This window comes from Octodon degus, unplaced genomic scaffold (genome assembly GCF_000260255.1).
Source record: "Octodon degus isolate 3935 unplaced genomic scaffold, OctDeg1.0 scaffold00006, whole genome shotgun sequence".
NCBI lineage: Eukaryota > Metazoa > Chordata > Mammalia > Rodentia > Octodontidae > Octodon > Octodon degus.
Window position 1 is genome coordinate 28247378 of NW_004524582.1, and position 23113 is coordinate 28270490.

Sequence of the window (23113 nt, forward strand, 5' to 3'; positions counted from 1 at the left end):
CCCTGTGTGCACGACCCATGCCAGGGGCGCCAAGCTCCCACAAGCCCCGGACACTGAGACGAAGAAAGCCCCCCGCCCCGCCGGTCTTCACACAGCCCCGCAAAGGGACACGAAAAGTTACAAAACTTAGCCTCCCGCAAGCCTTCAGAGGCCGCCAGCGCTCCGCGCCTGCTTTTCAAGGACGGCAGTGCAACGTCACTTCCGGGGCGGGGCGAGCGGAGGCGGGCAGCGGGGGGCGGGGCACGCTGTTCGCGCAGGCTCAGGAGGCCGCGGCCGGCGAGCCGAGCGCTTGACTATATATGGTCAAAGCTGGGGGCGAGCCGCGCCGGGGCCGCGCTTCCGGGTTCGGCGTCGCAGCGGCAGCGCGAGGCGCCGCAGCCCTGCCTCGCACCGCCTCCTCCGCGCCCGGCACGCCCGGCGCCGCCTTCCGGCCTGTCCCCGGCTCAGGCCTCGGCGAGGTCCCATCGCGGCGCGGCCGGCCCCTAGCTCTCGGCGAGCGCAGCGCGTTATCAAGTGCGCGAGGATGCCGTACGAAATCAGTGAGTGAGCGGCGGCCAGGAGCCGGCCTCGCCCAGGCGGCGGGGACCCCCGGGAGGGCGGGGCGACGCGGGGACCCCCGGGGAACCCGGGAGTTGGCGCGGGAGCCGGGGGACGGGCAGTGCAACCCGGAGTCCCCCAGGGCCCGCCCCGAGCGCGGGCCGGGAAGTGGCCGTGGCCGCTGAGTGTCTGGAAAGTGGCGGTCGCCCCTCCCTCGGGCGGCAACAGGTGCCCGTTGGGGGCCCCGCTTTCCCTCCTGTCCCCCGCATCCTCCGCCCAGCCTGGGGGGCCAAGTCAAGGGCCCCTTCCTCACGCGCCCTGCGCGCCTCTGTTTCCGCAGAGAAGGTGTTCGCCAGCCTTCCCCAGGTGGAAAGGGGCGTCTCCAAAATCCTCGGCGGCGACCCCAAGGGCAACAGTTTCCTGTACACCAATGGCAAGTGCGTTATCCTGAGGAACATCGACGTGAGTACCCCTCCCCGCCCAGTGCGCTTCCGTCCCCGCCAGCGCGCACCTCCTTCCCCTTCCACCCCCCGCTGTCCCTGCCCAGGGCTTGGTCAGGCCCGGGGCGCCACGCCCCCTCAGCCCAGTGACCACATCTCAGGAATTTAGAAATCCAATCCAGTTTCTCCAAGCCTTCCCCCCCCCCCGCTTTATTTTTGAGGTGGGGAAACTGAGGCTCATTTTAGTTCAGTTCTGAGAGCAAGGGCTTTCGATTTGAGGAATCAGACAGGCCAGGCCAGCTGCTCCCTGGTCTTGAGGTGTGTAGTGACCTGTCCTAGGGAGTCTCCTGTCCTCATCTGCAGAATGGAGATGGTGAGATGATAAAGCCCCTTCTTTCTCCAGCGGCCCTGGCCTGAGGCTTGAGTTCAAAAGCCTGGGGGTTGTTGCTCATTGCAGTTGGTGAAAGGCCTTCTGCTTAATCATAAGAGAACCCTTAGTTTCCCAGTGTGCACACCCAGTCCTCTGGACTCCTGCCTGATCTGCCGCTGTGGATCTGAGCCTCAGAGCAAAACAGGAACCAGCTTATTCCATGAATCATTCTCTGCAGGAGCTCTGTCCCCAGGCTGAAAATGCTTCTAGAGCCAAAATCTGTTCAGGTTCATGTTACTCCTCTGCGATTGTCTAAATGGCCCGGTCTGCCTGTCCCTTTCCCCAACCTCGAGGATTGCTCACTTGATTCCCTCTCCTGGACCTGAGATGGCGATGGTGTGGCTGGTGGAGGCCTGAGGTGCCAGCATGGCCACTTTAGCTTCTGCGCCGGGGGTGGGGCTGGTGCACAGGGGCTTGCTCACAGGGGATGCCGGCTTCAGCATGAGGCCATCAGGGTGGCTGGGGTTGTGGCTTGAGACGCACTCAGGCTCACAGCTGGTTGGGGGAATGTAGGGCTCAGTTTCCTGTCTGACTGGGGTCTCTGTCTCTAGTTGAGCCTGCCTGGTGCCTGCTGCTGCTTTGCTAGAAGGTAGAGCTCTGTCTGGGGATTTGGGGTGGGTGTGAAGCTGCCTTGAAGATGCTAAGGATTGGCTAGTTACAGGGATTACTAGAAAGCCGATCCAGCTTCCTTTACAGCTGGGGAAATAGCACCGAGGGCTCCAATAACTTTGGTAGACAAGTCCCAGACGTAGGTAAAAATGGGAATGTAAAAATTGAGCTTGCCCTTAGCAGGTGCTCAGTAGTTGGGCTTGGTCTTGCCTCCAGCAAGGCTTCCCTGTAGGGGTCATTCGTCTGTGTTTATTTCCGGCTGGGGAGTTGTGTGGGGTGCACCAGCTTGGTCGCCCTCCCCAGACGAGTCCTGCTCTGCCAGGTGAAGGAAGTAGATTCAAGTCACTGATCACCAGCTTTCAGAGTCCATTCTACCAGCCCCTCTGAGGTCTTCATTCTGCCCTGAGGTGCATCTTATTTCTTCCCCACCCAGTTTAAGTTCCTATAATGTAACATAAGGTGCCATTGATATGTCCCTCCCTGCGCCAATGATACAAGACACTGGGTGGGTGGGTGCGGTGTTGGTCCTCACAGATGGTTATGGTTTTTATTAGGATGAAGTCTTTTTGGAAAAGTGTAAACAGCCTTGAGCATTGAGAGTGTAGAAAGGACTGTGGTCTGATTCATTTCTACAGGGGAAGGCACCTTGTAGCCACTGCTATCTGCAGAGGAGAGGGGTAAAAGGAAGGCTGGCAGCAGCTCACAGAAGGTCTGTGTGGCATCTGCATATGCCCCCAGACTTGGGGCTCCGCTGTGCACTTTCCCCAAAAAGACAACTTCCTCCCTCTGACTTGAGGCTAAGACCTGGGACTCCACTGTGTCCCCACTTCCCTGTCACAGCTCATCAAATTCTTTAGCAAGTCCTGCTGGTTCTCCATTTGAAGGGTCTGCAGGATCCTAACAGCTTCACGTGGCTTTGCTCCCGCCGCACCCAGGCTGCCATTCTCTCTTGCCTGCATTGTGCTGCGTCTGCCCCTGCTGCCCTGTGGTCTTTTCTGTTCACAACCTAGCCCACGTGGTTCCCTTCAGATCTGAAAGGCCAGGGGCCTAATATGCTCTAGCCCTTCCCAGTCTCCTCCTCTCTGAAAGCCACGATCCTCTGCATGTCACTCTTGGAACATTCTGGTTGTTTTTGCCTAAATTTTCCTTGCACTGGTGGCTTAGTGGAGCTTCCCCTAAGTACCATCTCCACATCACCTTCTCTGCTGCTCAGGCCTAATAACCGAAGCAAGCTAACAAACAGGTTAACAGGTGGACCCCTGCCGCCAGTTGTACATAGGCACCTGCCCACTGTTCATTCCTCAGTAGATGTCAGCTCCAGAAAGCCACACTTGCTCTGCGCCATCCCTGGCAAGTAGCAGCTCCTTTAGAAGATACTGGTCAAAATGCCACTGAAGTTTTATTGAAAGAGAAAAAAAAGCTGGACTCTTTAGAATGTTGGACATATAAATGTTGAGGAAGCTATTTGTAAAGAGTGTTCTTAACCAACTTCCCCTGGGAGCTACTACTTTCCTCAATTTGTTGATCTGTATTATGTTGACATGTACCATTACTTCTTAAGATTTGATGGAAAGGAGTTTTTCTTCTGTATATTTAGGATCAAACTCACGTGCTGCATCCCTCACTAGATGTTCCAACGATGAGCCCCAACTTGCATGTGTCTGCCTCAGGCTGCAGAGCAGGTGGGATTACAGGCATATGCCTGTGCACCTGGCGGGGGCTCCTTAGCTCTTTGAGTACATCTCATTGCTCCGCTTGGAGAGGATGCTTTGTCAGGGTAAAACGTACGAGGTTGGCCACTTAGAAACCAGTAATCCAGGAGAGTGCTCCAAAACCCAGACAGCTGTGAAAGGTTTATATACCTTGCTTGACACTGGAAGGGACCCCAGCCAAGGGAAGTTTGTGCTACGGCACCCTGTAGCCACTGGTACATGTGGTGCTCCCCTCCAGGTTGCCCTGTCTGGGGCCAGCATCACCTGAGTCGCTGCTGAGCTTGAGGCCCATGTAAGCCTGCCTTCCATGACTTGCAAATACTGGGGAAGGATGCTGTCTGAGGTCCTAAAGACATCTGTTCATCATTCCATGTTCCATACACACCAGCCCATGGGAATGAGGCTTTCAGTGGCCTCACTGTGTGGACGTGTATAGGTCTAGCTGCTTCAGGTACACAGCTCCTCGGATCCACAACTAAGTATGTTTTGGGAAAGCTACAGTGTTTACAGTACTGAATCTCATGGAGTGAGATCTGAAGAGCAAGCGAGTTGGTGCGTCCAAATGCAGTGTCTGTGGACCTGTCTCCTTGGATCCACACCAGGTTTCACGGGGTGCCATCTGCTGCTGCTCTGGTTCAGAATCCATTCATGACCCTGCAGGTGTTGGGTAGGGGGTTTGAGGACTGACTCATAATGGCATGCCTGCTGAGTTCCTGCTGAACGTTTAGGATGGCCTTTGGCCTGTGGGGGAGGGGGTGGCCCTGTAGCTCTGTCATGCAAGGAATGGCATGATCCTCAGCAGCAGGAGGAAGTGACATGGTTGTGGGCATCTGGACAAAAATGAGTGCATTCAGTCCAGGGCCAGAAGCCTTGTGCCCTGCAGTCAGAATGGAGAGTGCTTTGTCACAGGGTGGTGACTGGGCTTGGGAAGATCAGTGGGTGGCAGCTCTGAAGCTGGAGTGATGGCTGTAGGGCTGGGGATGCATCAGGCCGCCGAGTGGTCAAGAGCCTGGCTCTGCTCCGAAGACCACTGGACCCATTGGAAGGTGGGCAGATGCCTGGCAAGCTCGGACCTAGATGACAGTGTTCCCATCTGAGGGTTGGGGCATGAGGGTGGCTGCTCAGAGACCCATACCCCTCGGGCTCACCAGTGGTACAGGTCCTCCTTGCTTTGCCCTGTTGACACCAGTGTCCCTAAGCTGGGATCTTGCAGAGTCAGCTTCATACACTGTAGGCCAAGGTGTCAGTAGGTGATTTTCAGGGCTGGCTTGGTTGTTATCTGGAACCTGTAGTCAGGGATGTTGCCCAACACCCCACAAGGTACAGGACCATCCAACAGCGCAGTTACCACGCCCCGACTGCCCTTTAACTCGGGTCTGAGCACCTTTTCCCACAGGTGGTTAAGTGTTTGAGGAAGATGTCTGCGGTGCTTTGGAGACCATGCGAGGGAGTGGTTATCTGTGCCAAGTAGGAAGGGCAGCTGTGGGAGAAGTGGCACATGGACGTGGGCCGTGGAGGCATTAAGAGTTTTCCAAGAGAAGCATGAGGCACACAGACATGTAGGGATTCCACACTGGAAGCACACGGGCCCTGGGGTGCACAACTCCACCATGGGGTCCTATAGGCGCCACCCTTGCAGAGCCTGTTGGGGGCAGTTGGAGAGCAGGTGGAAAGGGCCTTGCTGCTGCTTCACTTGCTCCAGAGATGTTCCGGTCCCCAGCTTTGGCGGCTGGCCCAGCACTTCCTCCTGGAGGGCCTGTTGCTCTGGGTCTTAGCTAGGAAGAGGCCCCATCCCACCACCTAGCTGAGCTCCTAGACTGGGCCAAACACCCTGGGTGTGGCAGTGGCCTGGCACTGGGTAGTGCCCCTGTTCTCTTCACCCCATACCTGGGAAGCCAGGGCCTCTCAGGGTCAGCATGAGACAAAAGCATGGTGACTTACAGCACATGGCTCTGTCCACATCCTGGGATGGATGCCCTTGTCCCTCTTTTCAGGTGGGGACACTAAAGACCAGAGAGGTGCTAGGGTTTGAACCTGGGCAGTGAGAAGGAGGCGCTCAGGGTCACACTGGAGTCCTCCAGGATGGGCCTAAGTGACTGTCCCACCACCAGCTGAATGAGCATGGTCTGTAGCCTGAGTTAAGGAACCCGGTTAATATCAGTGCCGGTGAGTAGAAGGGAAGAATAAACGTTGATCCCTAACCAGCCCCAGCTTGCCTGCAGCCAAACCCAGACACACTTCGTTCACTTTACCTCTGAGCCTTGGATTCTTCTGTAAAATGGGCTTGTGGGGCTGTTGCGACCTTACAGAGAGTGCTCCTTTGCCCCAGGGCTCTTTGTTGAGTGCAGAGGACCACAGGGTAGGTGTGCCGTGCTCCTCAGGCTACAGGGTAGCCAGTCAAACATGGGACCTGCCAGCATGCCCTTCTAGTGCAGAGGGGGGATGAGGGACAAGTGGCACAGGGCACAAGGTGGGGAGGAATGAGTGCCGGGGGCTCAAACATCAGGGCAGGCTTCCTGGAGGAGGGGGCCTCAGCCTGTTAATATGGGAAAGGTCTTTGAGATTGGAATTTCCACAAGTGATTGGTTGGTAGAGCACGGCGTGGAGGCAGTCACAGGAAGTGGACTCTAGACCATAAAGGCTCTGGGTTCTGGGTGTGGCGCCTGGGCAGCCTCGCCCTGTACTGCTGAGGCCTGTGTCACTGCTTGGACCTGTATCTGTGCAGAAACGTGGGGCTGGCCCTGCTCACCTGGAAGCTTGAGGCCTCAGCAGTGCCTGGCCTGAAGGGGCACACCTTGCCCAGGTGGGGAGAGGGGGGTTCCCTCTGGGGGCTTCCAGCATCCTGGGAGGAAGCTGCCTGGCACCTGTGGCTAAGCAAGTCCTCCTGGCAGCTGTTTCCCAGGCATGGGTCCTGCTGAGTCCCCTCTGGGCAAGACAGGGACTGTGGGGGTGTGGAGGACTCACTGAAGGGGAGAGGGTGGTGCCCCAGGGAGCTGGGGGGCGGGGGTAAGGCTGTCATTCTCCCTGGAAGGCCAGAACTGGATGAATAGTGTGACAGGTGGAAGGGATGGGTTCCGAGCCAGTGGATGGGTGGGTGTTCAGGAGTCCTTCCTTTTTCCATCTGGGCAGAGCCCCTGGGCTTGTTCTGCAGGTGAGCCCACAGCCTGCCCCCCAGTATGTGCACGGCTGTTCTGTATGGGGGGCTCCCTCCATCTCATTTTCCTCATTCCAGAGCACTTCCCCAAATAAGCTGCGCACTCTGCCCTCCTGCCCCACCCTGAGGCTGCTGAATAGGAAGGGGACACTGGGGGCTGGGGCCATTTGGCACCTCTACAGTGAGCTGAGGAGCAGGGCTCAGGTGGAAGCCATGTCTGTAACATGGAGTCTTCCCCACGCTGACCCAGTTGTATCCACAGTACAAACAATAGTGAGTGAGTGAGTGAGTCAGGCAGCCAGCTCTGGATTTGCTGCCCTATGGGGCTTTCCACATGGCGCCTGCAGATACCCAGCCATCTAGGGGAAGGAATTCTCAGGGGCAGGACTTCTGTGGTCTAGTCCAGTCAGCCTCCACCCCAACGCCCTTGCCCCAGGCTCACCCTGCCTAGGGAGGAGGTCAGGATGCTGGGACACTGCTGATGGCTTCACTGTCTGGAGCTGGGCCCTAGTACCTGTAACAGTCAGGGGTGTCCAGGGTCCCCTTTGAGTGCTCAGGGGAGGGAGCAGTGACCAGGCAGGCAGAAGTACAGCAGAAACCAGGCATTGCAGTTTTAGGAAGGGTGGATCTTAGATACACACAGATGGCTTGAATGTGAGTGAATGGTCACATAACCCAGCCGTAGTCCTTGTGCAGAACAATCCCGTGGTAACCGAGCACCCCTCAGTCTGTGGCGGTCACTCTGTCTTCTACCCCATCTCTAGTAACAACAGCTCTACTTTGTCACTGGGCCACCTCTTCCAGAATTTCTTTCCCAGGGAGGTGGTCACAGCGTGCTGTCTCCAGCCGCCTTTCCATAGCCACTGGGTGTATTTATAGTTTGTGGTGTTTTACTGCTGAGCTGTGTTGTGTTGGATAAAGTCCCTCAGCTTGGTTCCAGGCTTTCTGTACATGTGTGCTTTCGTTTCCTTTGGGGAGATACACAGGAGCGGCGTTGTCTTCTTTCATGACTTGTGTTTTAACTTTATAAATAACTGCCAAACTATCTTCCTCTGTGCCCTTTTGCATTTCTACCAGCAGTGTGAACACTTCAGGGTCTTCACTCCGCCTTGCAAACACTTGGTGACATTGTACCCAAACTTCCCTGGTGGGCCCTCCCGTGTAAATAAGGCATTAGATGTTTGTCCTATCAACACCTCACTTGGTGTCAAGCCAGGTGTGAACTTGCCTACAAACTCCCTTGGTTTCCTGCCACGTGTAAACGAAGGATTAGAATATGGCCTTCTGATTAGTTGCGTGTATAGTACTGGGGTCACTGGGCGTGCTGTGTCTGTGCTGTCTTCTTTCATGGAATCATCTTGCTTCTGGTGATGGCAAATCTTTTAGAGACCCAGTGCCCAAACTGCGACAGGAAACTATTTCCTGCATAGTGCCCACCCTGCGGTTAAACCTCAATACTGAGGCTTCAGTTTAGAAAAAACACCTATACCTGGAGATGTCATCTCAAAGCACTCTACGTGCCTGCTGTGGTCCAGGTGCTGTTGTTCTCCATCAAGGGCTCGACCTGTTAGCAGGGTTTTTTATGGCCTTTCAACACATTCCCCCCAGCCCCAGTCTCCTACTTCAGGTGTGGAGGAGCCAGGATGGGGCTGAATGGGAGAGATAAGTGCCACTTATGCTGGGCCACTGGATGCAGCAGGGTGGCGGGCAAGGCAGCCTAAGGAATAGCTTTGGAGCTGTGAGATTTCACAGCGCAGCAGAAGCGGCAGACTGGGCCACAGGTGAGGGTTGTCTTGCTATGGGGGCTGGGCTATTAGAAAGGAGAGGGATGAGGTGGGGCCTCAAGAGGCTGGACTAGATCTGCATGGCAGCATTTGGGATCAGCCCAGATAAGATGCAGCTGCCTGGTTCTGGAGAGCTGGGCTCCCCTACCCCAACCTGCTGAGTCCTCAGGCTGGTGTCTGAGAAGCTTTTCCCAGGGAGCACTGGTTTATCCTGAGCTGTCAGCAGTGGTCAGAGTCTATTCCCTCATGCCAGTCTTGACTGGGCAGCACGAGGGGAGGGCAGGGATCAGTTCTCAGTGAAGCACATGGTCAGACTTCATTGCTGGAGATAGATGCTGGCCCTGTTCTTGTCACCAGGCCCAGCCAGCCTTTGGCCTGTGCCAGCCTGGGTGTGGGGGGCCCATGCTTCTTCCTAGTCCCCTAGCCCCAGCCTGCTCTGCTCTCAAACCTCAGCTGGGAACTGTGCCCCTCAGACACCCAGGCCAGCTGTGTGGGCTCCAGGCTGCTGGGGGCAGTGGCCCGAGGAGAGTGGAGGTAGGAGTAGAACACATGCACTGGTGACCAGGTACCCCACAAAGGAAGAAGAGGCACGAGATTCCTTTCTTTCATCCTGGGTACATTCCACAAATCCATGTGTTTTGCACAAAGAAAGGAGACACAGAAAGATTCCCCAAAGCTTCATCCCCTAAGAGAAGTAGGCAGGCAGCAGTGGAGGGTAGGCGTGCGCACCCTGTCTGTGGCCCTCACTTAGGTCTCATCCCTTCACCGTGGGCCGGCCGCCCCCTCACTCCTCCTGCTCACCCTCCGCTCTTCTCCCTTCAGAACCCGGCGGTTGCTGACATCTACACGGAGCACGCTCACCAGGTGGTGGTGGCCAAGTACGCACCCAGCGGGTTCTACGTAGCCTCTGGAGGTAATGGGGGAGCCGACTCCAGGGCACAGGTGTGGCCCAGGTGGCACTGGGACAGAAGCCCTGCCCAGATCCTGGTTGGAAAGGAGGGTGTGGAGGAGAGGGAAGGGCACTGATGTGCAGCTGGCAAAGGAAAGGCAAGCTGCCGCCACGTGTCCCTTTGCAGACTTGGCCTTCTCAGTGTGCAGTATCCCCATAGGCGCAAGCTCAGCTGGCAGAAGCCACTCCTAGCCTCTGTGGGCAGGCGAGCATGTGGGTATGTGGGAGGGGGTGCATCTGAACCACTCTTGTGTCCCCCTTCCCGCTGCCCCTTTCCCAGCTGGCCTCACAGTGGGCGCTGGCCTTGTCTGAGGATTGGCCTTTGCCCTCTAGCCCGGGCTTTTTCTGTGGCTCGGTAGGAATCCAGGCAGGGCGAGGCCTGAGGTTTATGTGCACAGGAGCTTTATTGGCTCAGTCCTTTGAGGCCTGGCCACTGGCAGAGGAGGTAGGCAGCACAGGAGGTACAGTGGCACGCCCTGCTTCATGCTCCTTCATTCTACTCCTCAGCAGACTTGCAAGCCCCCTGGCCGAGCCCTGGCTTGAGGCACGCAGTGAGAGGATGTGGACCTCATTGGCATCCCCAGAGCCACAGCGGGCACTCAGTGCTGGGAGAATTGCTGGGATTCCCAGGGCTGTATGTGTGACGTCCTCCCGAGGCCGTGTGCGTGAGAGAGTGGGCCGAGGGCTTGAGAGGGATCCAGGATCTCCCTTACCAGCTGCGCAGCCGCGGTTGCAGAGCTGACTTTCACGGGCCTCAGTGTCCTCTGTAAGCTGGGGCTGCCTCGGGTGGGGAAGGACCCAAGGGTCAGTGTGTGCGCAGTGCCTAGCATGGGTCCTTCCCAGATGGATAGTTAGTGCTGGGCGACCGTGCCATCCAGCCCTGAAACTGGAGCACTGCATTGTTCAGAAAGCCAGGGAGGGGACAGACATCTGCTGACAGCCACCACGGTTATAGTCAGGGCTGGGCAGGGAGCACGATGCTTAGTGGGCACTGAATGGGTTTTGTGTTTGCATTTCTGATGACATTTTAAGGTTCACTCTAATCCCATGCTTATGTTATCCCAGAGAGTTCTCCCCTCTTGCCAACAAACTGTCTTCATTAAGCCCCCAGAATTGGCCCAGGTGTTTGCTGAACTTGTATTTAACAAAGCCTGAGAAATTTTCTTAGAGAAAAGTATCCGGTGTGGGCATCTGCCCAGCTTGGCATAGCTCCCGCCCTGCTGTGCCCTGCTGAGAGCCTGCCAGCCCAGGCCTGGCCAGCCATCCCCAGGGCCTGCTTAGCAGGACAGAAGTCTGTGGCCTTACTGTAACGGAAGCGGACACAAGGGACTGTCCCATGTTTATATGACCGTCCGCCTAACATGCTCTTTGAGGGAACCAGGCGAGCTCTTGGGTGAGGTGGCATCTTTGTATTTCTGATCTCTTTCTTTGAATAGAGCAAAGGGATTAAGAGTTACAATGCACATTGCTGCAGAGAAGCAGGCCCTGGGCTAAAAATAGTGTGGTGTGCAGGGTTGGCAGTGAGGCTGAGGGGTGGGAGGCTCTCAAAGGCTGTGCTGGTGGTGCCTGGTATGGCCATGCGGGCTGGGTCCCACCCAGCACCTCAGGAAGCCCGCGGGGCCTGCCAGGTTCCCCCTGTGGATACTGTCATTGGCTGAGGGCTGCTGCAGGAGGCACTCTTGGGGTAGCCCCCAGCATGAGCAGGGTGTCAGCCTGCTGTCCAGCAGTGCTCTCCTCCCCCAGGATTGTGATGTCAGGCTGTCCTTTGCTCCATCTCCCAGCTGTGATTCCCAGATGGCTCTCGGGGTACTGCAGGGACCATGAGGCAGTGACACCAGGCATCCTGGAGGAAGGCTTTGTGTGCCTAGAGATGAAAGGAAAGAAAAGACAGCTGCAAGGGTCCCCATGAGCAAGCTTTTTTTCAGGGATGAGAAGCCACTCACCCTGAGCTGCCCTTCCCCTCTACCTCCCATAGTGTTGTGTTTGCTGAGCAGCATGTGTGCGTATGTGTGTGTGTACCTGTACGTGTGTGTATCGTATGTGTGGAGTGCAGTGGTCACACATGCCTCTGAAATGGCTGCCCTAGTGTTGACAGGTTTGCCTGGGAAGAAGCCCTACCCAACAGCACTCTGGCCCCGCGCCGTGACAGGCCAGCAGCTCATGAGGGTGCACTAGCATGTCTCCCAGCAGGCCCTTCTGCAGGAGGGCACCTCATCTCCCCAGCACTCAGCACAGGACTGGGTACCCAGCAGGCCCACAGTTGGCCACAGTTCCTGTGGGCCTGCTCTGCTTAGATGGGGCCTCTGTGCCTGGGCCCAGGACCCACGGTGCAAAGAATGAAATGCACAGCCAAGCCCTGGTGGAGGGGCTTGGTGGTCTGCAGCGGGCCAGTGCAGAAATGGCTGTGTGGCCATCTAAGAATGGGGCTGGAGCCAGCAGGAGGAAGCAGTGGGTGGGTGAGCCTAGGGACATGGAAGAGCAGGCTCTGTCTGGCCCAGGCGTGGTTGGATGTGCCAGTGCAGAGGCAGAGGTGTCGTTGGCTCCACAGCAGGTGGTGTGGCAGAGGGCAGCAGCTTGTGGCAGCAGAAGATAGCAAAAGCCACAAGAACAAAATGGGGGAAAGAAGCAGCTTTGAGTGTCAATCCACAGTGGGCACATCCAGCAGTCGCCCACCCTGAGTCCCAGCACTGCATTCCGATCAGTCGTACTCTAGGTGTGCTGCCCTCCAAAAGCCCCATCTGAAAGTGCATGAGGCTTTGGGGGATGTCTAGACACAAGCCCTACCTCCAGGAGAGGCAACCCGCCTGCCCTCCTTGGGGGCTAGGGCAGAAGCTGTCAACCTCAGAGTTGGAGTGAGTGTGCCTTCCTTCCCACCGCCCACACAGTGCTTCTTTGGGAAGAGCTGTGTCAGGCTCGTGCTTGGTGCAAAATCCTGCGGGGGCAGCATGGCCCCACGTTCTTTTCTTTACAACTCGTTGCTAGCGGCACACGCTATGTGCAGCCCCCGCCCCATCTCACAGGAGCAGCTTACTCTACCCTTGCTTGTAGCGGAATACCTGTCTGCATGGGTGATGGGTGAGGCACCAGGCCTGTGGGGCGCAGCAGGGCCAGGAGCCTAGGGCTACCTACAACGCATCCCATCTGAGGGTGAGGCAGGTGGTGTGAGGTCTGCACCGCACTAATATCCCCTAGGAGCCTCAAAGCGAAACTGCTTAGCTGTGGTGCATTGGTTCCTTTCTGTACCTAGGCAGAGCCTGGTGTCCAGGTGAGATGCAGGGGTCAAGGGAGCAGCCTGCAGAGGCGACACTGAGGTAGAGTGGCCACATTTCTTGTGCCAGGCTGCAGTTTTCCCTCCAGGCACTGGGGCTATGGTCTGAACCGTGGCCTGGTAGTCAGGTGTGCTCTCCCTCACACCCATGCTGCAGATGTCTCCGGGAAGCTGAGGATATGGGACACCACGCAGAAGGAGCACCTTCTCAAGTACGAGTATCAGCCTTTTGCTGGGAAGATCAAGGACATTGCCTGGACTGAAGACAGTAAGAGGATCGCCGTGGTCGGGGAAGGAAGGGAGAAGTGAGTGCTCGCCTCAGCCCCTCCCTCCCTGGCTCTGCGGCCTGGTCTTGGTGGGTGGGGGGCAGGTGAGTCTGCCAGCTGAGTTCCTGGTGGGTGCCACCTTCCCTCTCCGCTGCCATCTCAGCTGTGAGGCTGGCTGAGGCGCCCAGGCCCTTAGGGTTGGCTCAGCCACACGCACAGGGAATGGCATCGCTGAGGCTGTGAACCAAGCCTAAGGCACCTTCTCGCTCCTCTCTGACTTTCCTGGTCCTTGACCTCTCGGGACTCCCTGTCCTGCCCCCATCTTAGGCCTCAGGAAGGGACAGGTGAACAGGGTGCACCTCTGTAATTAGGAGACACTTCCAGCCACGACTGTGAGACTGTGAGGCTGTGAGGGGCTGTTGCGGAGTTTCTCCACCTAGGACATCCTGAGGGGTGGCTGCATGCTGTGTGCCCCGGTTGGTGACCGGCAGACTCAGCTGGACCCTGGTCTGCTCTTTAGAAGTCGGTGCCCATTGAGCCCCCAGGTTCTTGACAGCCGCAAGCCAGTTTCGCGTATTTTGGGGACTGTTTGCTCTTCTGTGTTTGTAGTTAATCCCTCCTGCTCCCTCAACTCCATTTCTGTTCAGTGGTAAAGAAAAACTAAAAAGCGTAGGATCCATTTTTGTTATGTTACCGGGTATTTCATTTTCTATTCTTGCCTGTCAGTAGTCCTCAGTGGCTGCACCATCCGCTGTGGGGCTTTGGAACGCGCACATCGCATGAGTTCCTTTCCGTGCCCCTCCGTCCACCTCTTGCCCCCTTCCCATTTGCAGAAGCCAGCACTGTTGCCTGTGTCCTTTTTGGTCTTTATTTACGTGGTGAGGTTGAAGCAAAGCATCTACTCTCTAGGCAGGGCCTGCTTGGTCTCTTTCTGGGCCCCTCTCCCAAATGATCAGGAAAGCACTGGAACGGTGGAGTTCCCCGCAGCTGCGCCGGGGCACCTTCCACCTGGGCGGGGCTGCCATGCACCCCAACACTCACCCTTTCCTGCAGAGTGTGGGAGCTCCTGGTCATCCTAGGTCCTTTATTAAAATACAGCTTGTAGACTGGAACCTACTCGCTCTTAAGTGTGTTGTCCCTGGAGCAGTGTGGCCAGCTGTGGCAGCATCCCCCTGGCCTTGTGCACAAGCCCTCGGCTACCGCGTTTCTCCCCTATCTTCCATCCTGTATTGACTTCATCTTTAATTCTTCTCCTTGGGTAAAGATTCGGAGCCGTCTTCCTGTGGGACAGTGGCTCTTCCGTGGGCGAGATCACAGGACACAATAAAGTCATCAACAGCGTGGACATCAAGCAGACCAGGCCGTACCGGCTGGTGACGGGAAGTGACGATAACTGCGCTGCATTCTTCGAGGGGCCTCCCTTCAAGTTCAAGTTTACCATTGGTGTAAGTGGGCTGTTCTTGGGGACAGTTTGGGTGGACTTTGAGGTTTGTGAAACACTAGATACGGATGAAGGAGGGTCAGGGCACTGTAACATGAAGGCGGAGTGGCATTGGGTAGAGGAAATAGAATGGAGATAGAGAGGGCACCTGTCCCCGCCGCGTGTTCACCAGCTCCCGGGCTGGGGCTAGGTACAGGGTTCAGCAGGGCAATGAAGACAGTGGTGTCTAATGCCACGTACCAGAGGATGTGGTCATCCTAGGTCCAGAGGAGGTCCTAAGTGCTGACAGCGTGCTTTATGACTGTCTTGACTCAGTCCTGATGAGCTAGCAGAGGGCAGGGAAAATGCCTTTCAGGACCCCTGGGTCAGCCTTGCATCCCTCCACTGAAGGGTGAGAGCACACACACATCAACAGGAATCGGACCCATTGCTTTTGTAGGGGAAGGTGCCCCATGTCCCCTGAGGGAGCATGCAGGCTTCTGTGGGAGCGTCTGATGCCCAGGTCCCCACCCCTCTTGAGGTCATCTTTCCTGTGGCATGATGGGGAGAGGAGAAGGGTGCTTTGGCGTCGAGACTCTTGGGAAAGGAGTTTGAGCTGTGAACAGCCTGCTCGGGAGCAGGCCTTACACCCTTTTCCGGCCCCAGGATGTGCTGCCAGTGGCTGGGCTGGTGTGTAGGGGCATATGTTCCCTGGCTGTCCCGGTTCACTAGGGCATGTGCTGTGGAGGTGGCCCCAGCATCCATGCCTGTGGTGAAGTGGTGCAGATGCAGGGGCTACATGTACCCAGGAAGGGGGTTTTGTGGGCTGCATGTCCTTGGAGGTGCTTGAGTTTTGGGATCAGGCTGGCTGAGGTCTGGGACTCCTTCAGGAGCACCATGGTTCCAGTATCTGAGCCTCAGGACACTGAGACACAGTCCTCATAGTGGCCCGCCGAGGAGGCCTGCTCTTTACAGTGACGGTACAGCCAGTCAGATAGATGTGATACTGCTGGAAAGGGTGCACATGTGCCCAGCAGTGGCACAACTTCCTGAGGAGGCATTTGGCTTAGGGTACAGATGGGTTCCCCAGGGATTCCCTGTTCGTGAAGCAAACAGCTGCATTCATCACTGGCGTCTTGAGCTGAGCAGGTTCTGGGTGGCCGCTGCTGATGCCCTGTAGTTTCAGGTCTGTCTCCTGCAGCACCGCCTAATTGGTAGGGAAGGAATGGAGACCTGGCTATTTTGGAAGCTTTGTTGAAGGCTGCAGTCTAAGGTCAGTGTTACGGGAGGAGAGACGCTGAGCCAGCAGACCCTGGCTGAACCTGATCTGATCCCAAAGGAGGCAGGAAGGGCAAGAGGTGTGGGACAGTTGGATGCTGTCCCTGTTGCCCAGGCCCCCACAGGCTGTGCTGCGACTCCCGTGGCCTTCATCTGTGTGTGTGAGCAAGGGTCCTCTTCTGATTCTGGGGAGGCCGTTTCATTTGCAGAGGTGGCTTGACCATGGCACAGAGCATTTTGGGTGCACAACAGCAGGGTCTGGCAACAGGCCCAGCCTGTGTTCTACGCATCCTGTGTGCTCTCCATGCAGTCTCCCCAGCAGCACTGACCCAGTGTCAGGGACACAGCTTTGCCCAGCTGGCCCTGACGGCTGGGTAGGCTCTGCCACCCACACCCATGGATCTTGAGGATCTGGAGAGGTGGAAAGGGCCGTGGGCCTCAGGCCAGAGACGGTGGCTGCCACTTGGCGCTGGACTGGCTGGCTCTGCCCCTGAAATGCTAGGTAGGTGTGCTTTTAGGTCCCCAGAAAGCAGGGTGATGGTGACCTGCCCTCCCAGCCCCCATCTATGGCGAGGGCTCAGGACACCAGTGAGTATCAAGGTCCGCATGTTGCCCAGAGAAGGTCTTGCAAACTCTGACATGAAGGGATCAGGGAGGGCACTGAGGACCTGCAGCCCACAGTGCCTGCTGCTAGGTGTTGCTGGCCTTCAGAATCTATGGCTCCTGGTGGGCTTGAGGCCCGGGCTGTGTCCTGCCCTCTGTGGTCTAGGCCTGCCACCTTCCTATCACCCTAGGAGCAAGGTGTAGGAAAGGACAAGGCAGAGGGCGTGGGACGAGTAAGGATATGTGCTGACCCCCTGCAGGCCCTGTGGGGCTTCTTCCCATGTGTGGGTCCTCTTGATGTCAGAACTGGGGACATGCGTGTTCTGTGGAAATTAAAGTGCACGCGAGTGGGGGCTTTTGAGAGGGAATTAAGTTCCATTCACTGTGAAATCCAAGCAGTGGCAGTCTTTTGTCCCCAGGTTGCTCATTCCCACCCTGTGATTCTTGGGAGTCGGGCTCGCCCTCGTCTCCTGCTCAACTCTGCTGGAACCTTACCCAGGGATGAGCAGTGCACAGGCAGCTGTCCTGTGTCGTCTGTTCCACACACCCCTGCCTGCCCATATAGCCCCAGCACCTGGGGCTCACCTCAGTCTGAGGCACAGAGGTGGGTAGTGGCCCTGAGGGAGGGACCCAGGTCAGGGAGGGGACAACACTGGTCAGGTGCAGCTGTTGCCCTGGAAAAGAACAGCCTGTTGGGAGTTTCAGTCCAGTGCATGTTGAAACAAGACTGCTTGTGAAAGCAGGTCAGGGGGATCTTGGGCTTGCATGGGACCACCTCGTGTCTCCTGGCCCAAGCTTGAGGGCTGTGGCGCTTCTGTGTCTGTTCAGCAGCCCGTTATTTAGAGCACGTGTTGGCTCCAGCTCTAGAGTCGTGACTAGTGCCCTGTAGGCCTCAGGCCGTAGCCCAGCTTTGTGCACATCGAAGGTGGGAAAGGAAAAGCCTTTTACGTGGAGTGACCAGGCACCACCCTGTCCCCGGGTGCCTGGAGGTGATGACCCTTGGGATCACTCCAGAATCAGCCTGGGGGCAGATGAGCTGGAGGCTGCATGGTCTCCATCTTGCTGCTCAGGCAGAGGTTTAGGCCTGAGGGAGGGGCTGGTTGTGGCCTTGTCCTTGCCAAGCCCTCTGACAGATACATCAGGTATGTGTATGTGACAAGGTCCTCCCAGTGTCTCATCTGTCATGGCCAAGGGCCAGTTCCTTTGCCTCCAGCCTCCCATATCCTCGGGGGTGGGTGGTAGCTGCAGAGGAAGGGGATACTGACTGCCCTGTCCATAGTGGGTGACAGCCCGGTGGACAAGGCTGCTTAGGGCTTCTTGGACCTGCTGAGGTGGGTGAAGGACATAGTGTCACCCTCAAGCTGGTTGGCAGGAGAGAAGCCACTGTGGGGGACAGAAGGAGCCAGTGTTTCCACTGAAGAGTGACCATTATGGAGCACCCATGGCTGGGGGCCGTATGCTGGGCAAGAGTAGAACTGGTGGGTGCAGTGGAGGGGACGTGGGTTGGAGATAGCAGCCACCGAGGCTGGGGATCACGGACACCCAGAGGCAGCTGCTCATTCCTGTTAGTGACGTGACGGCGGGGGGGAGGGGGTCCTTAATACCTCACTGCTTCAGGCCTCTGCTTGCTGAGGGCAGTGGTGCTGCTGAGAGAAGTGTGGAGCCAGAGGGCTGTTTGAACTCTGCGTTGTCTCCAGAGAAACAAACCAACAGCACTGGGGCTCCCCCATGCTCAGGTATCCATGCAGGCCACCCTAAGCTGGGACTTGAGGACAGCACTGCAGCCCTGTGGTCAGCTGGGACAGCTCAGGTGGCCTCCCTGCAGGAAGCACTATTTTTAGCCCTTGTGTCACTGGTTAGTGGGCCACTGGTGCTGCCTGTGCGGGGCTATTTCAGGAGCAGACACAGGTCTCTTGCTCACTTGGACTTCTGGTACTTGGCTGAGCTGCTCGAAACAGTGACAGGAGCAGGCTTGGGAGCAGGCTTGGGAGCAGCCCTGGGCACTTGAGGACACCTGCTTGGTCCCAGCCTTCCTTGGCCACCTTCCTGCAGCTGCGTCCTGGGCACAGACCTGGCCCCTGTCGTCCCCATGGGAGAGGCCCCCAAAGTGACAGTTCTGCCAGGCTATAGACACCTGCTTAGGGTCATGGTCTTGGGCATCAGGTTTCCTCCCAAGGGCGTCCCGCTTCTGGACCTGGGGTTGGAGTAGGCATGTCAGTGCTTCTCCTTGGGGAACCAGCAACGTTGGATGCCATCCCTGTAAGAGCTGCATGGTAGCACAGTATTTGCTGACTTATGGTGTATTTAGTGCATAGTAGAGTTGGCAGCCCACTCTGCATCCCTGCCGTCCCCTGCTCCACCCACTGGCATGAGTGCTTTTGGCTGCTCGGTTCTCGAGTACCGTGTGACCCCTGCCCGGGCAGAGGGACCTAGGGTGAGCTGACACCAGTGTATCTCCATGTTCTCCATCAAGGAAGCAGGTCCCAGATGTGACAGGCACAGCAGACTCCATCCAGGCGAGAGTTGGGCCCTGATTAGCAAGCGTGCTGGATGCCTAGCCTCGGTGCAGAGGCGTCTCATCCATGGATCGCAGTTCCACAGCTAGATGATGTGTGTGCCACCCCTGCTCAGGTGACCTGCAGAGCTTTGTCTCAGGCCCCTCCCCCTGCTTTGCACCCTGCCGACTCCTGTGGACTAGGGGTATGGTGGGGTGAGCCTCAAACCTGATGGACAGGATTAGAGCTCCTGTGTAGCCCAGAATGGGTGACTGTCCACCATTGGCTTTAGGGGCCTGACCTGGGATAGCTCCTGGACAGGGAACCTCAGGCCTGCCCAGCACCTGCCAACGCCCAGGAGCAGTGCTGCCTAGGAAACTCGAGCTGGATTCTTCGAGCTGGCATGCTCAGGTTACACAGCCTCCCTGCGCCTGCTGCTCTGCTGTAAAGAGTTGGCTCACCATGGCCCCTCAGAGGTAGAGTGACAGGTTGTAACACTAGTAGAGGCTTCTGCAGTTAAGACAGCCAGAGAGGCAGAGATGCGATTTGGAAGTGAGTTCTGACTGATGCCATTTGGTGGGCCATACCTACTGGGAAAAGTCATTTACTTGTTCTGCAGCCCCCTGGCTCCTGCCATAGCACCTCCTCCCCTCCTCCGCTGGGTCTCGGGTCTCCGGTCCCCGGGGAATGGCCCGTAGTGATGCGCTCTGGTCATAACAGTGTCCATCTAGCCTTGAGGCTGGAGATCTGTGAACCCCAGGGACAAGCAGGTAGATGGCAGGGGCGAGGAGGCTGAAACTGACCCCCGAGACCATGTAGCACTTGAACATCCTGAGTTGCCTGTTGCTGTAGCCAGTGGTGGGGGTTGGCCACGCAGCTCAAGTAGATGACCGTCCTCTCTCCCACAGGACCACGGCCGCTTTGTCAACTGTGTGCGATTCTCCCCCGATGGGAACAGATTCGCCACAGCTAGTGCTGATGGCCAGGTAAGGGCCAGGGATGATGGGGTGGTGGGCAGCAGGCGGGCAGGTGTCAGGAGCTATCCCTCCTCGTCACCTCTGAGGAGCGTCACTGAAGTCCAGTGGACAGGACCATGGGAAGCTCAGTCTTGATAGTCGTAATCGCTGGAAAAAGGCGAGTGGGGGGCATCCATACACCCAGGCATGCGATGCATATATGCTTTTGTTTTTTGAAAGATATTCATCTATGATGGGAAGACGGGAGAGAAAATATGTGCACTGGGAGGCAGCAAGGCCCATGATGGAGGGATTTATGCTGTGAGTATGGATTTTCACATCTCATGATGTGTTAGCTGTAACTTGTACATGTCTGTGTTTGCAGCCATCAGTAAAAGTCAGAAATATTTTAAATGAGGGGCTAAGAGCTATGAGTGGCACAGAGCTTCAGGGTCGCCATGGGTGGCAGGAGCTGGGGACTGGGTACATCCTGTGGCCTCCTCAGGCTTCACTTTGTTCTGCTAGAAGACATAGATTATGCCAGGCTGCTTTCTGGTTGCGTCCCTCTGCAGACCTGTGAGACAGGTCTGTCTTATTCTGCACAGATTAGCTGGAGTCCTGATAGTACCCACTTGCTTTCTGCTTCTGGAGACAAATCCTCAAAGATCTGGGACGTCAGCGCCAACTCCGTCATCAGCACGTTTCCCATGGGCTCCACTGTTCTGGACCAGCAGCTGGGCTGCTTATGGCAGAAGGACCACCTCCTGAGCGTCTCCCTGTCAGGCTACATCAACTACCTGGACAAGAACAACCCCAGCAAGCCCCTGCGGGTCATCAAGGTGAGCCTGGCCCATCCTGGAGCCAGGTGGTGGAAAGTCCCCCAGCCAGTAGAGGGGACCTACAGGAGGTCCTCAGGGTTTGCACAGTGGGGTGAGGGCAGTGAGAGGGCAGGTGTACATGGCCTGGCAGCAGGAAGACTGACGTGCTTCTCTGGGCCTCAGCGCAGGACACTTGGGAATTCTGCAGGGATTCAAGTCTGGCTCCTGCAGCAGAGTAGTCAGGGGAACAGTGACCAACCCCCATCTGTTTCCTGTGTCTGCCAGCCTGGCTGTATGTCTACTCTTACTAACATCTGTAGCTGGCTAAAGCCAGGCTGGCATTGCTGGCTAGGTCAGCTTGGAATTTTGTGAGCTCTTGTGTTTGTTAAAAGAAAAACTGCCTGAGTCACACTGCTGTGGGTCACGCAAGGTGGCTGGGGCTGACATCAGACTGTAGAGGTTCCTGAGCCACCAGCCAGAGCCCGGGACAAAGTGATTCACAGCCCTGGCTACACTCGAGCCTCAGCTGGGCACTTTCAGAAGGGGCTTCCTGGCTGGTCTGGAGGGGTGGTCACTGGGCTCGAGGGATGACCTTCAGGTGCCTGCGGATCACCCAAGAGCGCCAGCTCGTTAAACACCCCCACCTCAGCAGGGACACCTCTGACTTCATGGCTGTAGGCCAAGAGCATGTGTCTCTCATGAGGTCCCTAGCCAGCAAGGTGGCACTTGAGTCTTCTCACTGTTCAGGCCCAGGGCCCATGTTAAGTAGTAGCAGGACTAGGAGTGCTTACTGGGACAGGATGTGCATTGGCTGTGTCCCTTCCCATAAGGGCAGATGCCATTTCATGACAACACATAGAATGGCAGTGAATGCTGCAAAATTCCTGGGAGAATGTGAATTTAACCAGCTGATAGTTGAGAACAGGAAAACCCTTAGGGATTAGGGAAAAGGTGTATCCAGCCCTGCTGTACAGGGCTTTCTGTCCAGAAGCAGTCCCAAAAGAGCTCAGGGTCCCTTATGGGACACATGTCTGATCGTCTGATCATAGATCCACAGTGCACACCTGACCATCAGTTACCAGCCTTGGGAAGGGTGGAGCTGAGTGTCAGAGCCCAGGATAGCCTACATGGAGGCAGCCTTGTGCCTGCTAGTCAGGTGCTTGGGTGGTGGTATGGGTCAGACCCTGTCCACACCCGGAGGTCTGGTGCAGGGACGCAGACACATGGGGCCTGATTTGTTGGTGACTAGCTATTAAGGAAGGCTGACTATGGCCGAGCAGCCGAGTCCTCAGCTCACCCTGCCCCTTGTCTCCTCACAGGGTCACAGTAAATCGATCCAGTGTCTGACGGTGCACAAAAATGGCGGCAAGTCTTACATCTACTCTGGGAGCCATGACGGCCACATTAATATCCTTTGGCTCTGGTGCTGGCAGGAGAGGAGACTGTCTTATTCCCACAGTGCTGGTGGCCATATGGTACTAGGCTCTGTGGGCACCCATCACAGTGGGGCCTTGGTGGCTCAGGGCTCTGGGTGGGGAAGCCACAGCCTTGACCCCACCAGGCACTTTCCTTGCATAGCCACTGTGTGGTTCACCACTTCCGACCTGAGCTGCTGTTCTCCCTATAACAGCAGTGGGTGCCAGCCTTGTCCATGTCACAAGCATTAGAACCATGGAGTTTTAGAGTTCAGTGTTTTAGAAACTGAAGAGCAGAGGCAGGTGCCTGCCCCCGGAGTCACTCAGTCCAGCAGCCGAAGGCTGAGACCGACCCCACAGACCTGGCCTGGGACTTTACCCAAATGACAGCTTCTGCGGAGCTTCCCTGTGCCCCACATCCAGGCACATGCACCCAAGCAGGCGGGTGCTGTGCGTTCTGTACACTGCCCACCTGGCAGAACCCTCCTCCCCGGGATAGGGCTGGGCAGATATGCCACAACAGGAGACATATCATGGCTGGTACAGAGGAGGCCCTGAGGCCCTCTTGCCTGTGGTCCCAGTGGGTCAGCCTCGCTCCTGGCACCCGTGCTTGTGGACTGGTACGGAAATGAATCTTTCTGTGTCCAGTGCTGGGTTTTCCACCCCAAGAACACAACAGCTGTAGAGTATGGGTCTAACCTCCCACAGAGACAGTTAATGTACAAGAAGCCGCACCCAGCGTCAGTACCTTATGCTGAGTCCACACCAAGCCCCTCACCTTGGTCCCCTGGGACTCTTACTAGTGGCACGTGGGCAGCCATCAGAGGAGGAAGGCACAGTTGGCTTCCTCGCAAATGGTTAGATGTAGGGTAGGTTGTGTTACAAGAAGGCCGAAATGAGATGTACCCTCTCCTACAGTCTGTGTCACCGTCCTCATCTGAACCACTGTTCAGGAGTGTTGTCCTGGTCCCTGCAGGAG

General features: G+C 56.8%; 1 protein-coding gene across 1 annotated transcript in view; it reads left to right on the plus strand.

Annotated features, from left to right (window-relative positions):
* Positions 1 to 203: 203 nt before the first annotated feature.
* The window catches only part of Wdr1 (WD repeat domain 1), a 33481-nt gene continuing 10571 nt past the window's right edge, over positions 204 to 23113 (plus strand). The window contains exons 1-9 of the mRNA XM_004624565.3: positions 204 to 539; positions 878 to 999; positions 9489 to 9579; positions 13041 to 13188; positions 14414 to 14594; positions 19854 to 19931; positions 20142 to 20222; positions 20507 to 20740; positions 22039 to 22126. Coding sequence (XP_004624622.1) covers positions 524 to 539; positions 878 to 999; positions 9489 to 9579; positions 13041 to 13188; positions 14414 to 14594; positions 19854 to 19931; positions 20142 to 20222; positions 20507 to 20740; positions 22039 to 22126 — 1039 coding nt within the window. The 5' untranslated portion in view covers positions 204 to 523. The remainder of the gene's footprint in view (positions 540 to 877; positions 1000 to 9488; positions 9580 to 13040; positions 13189 to 14413; positions 14595 to 19853; positions 19932 to 20141; positions 20223 to 20506; positions 20741 to 22038; positions 22127 to 23113) is intronic.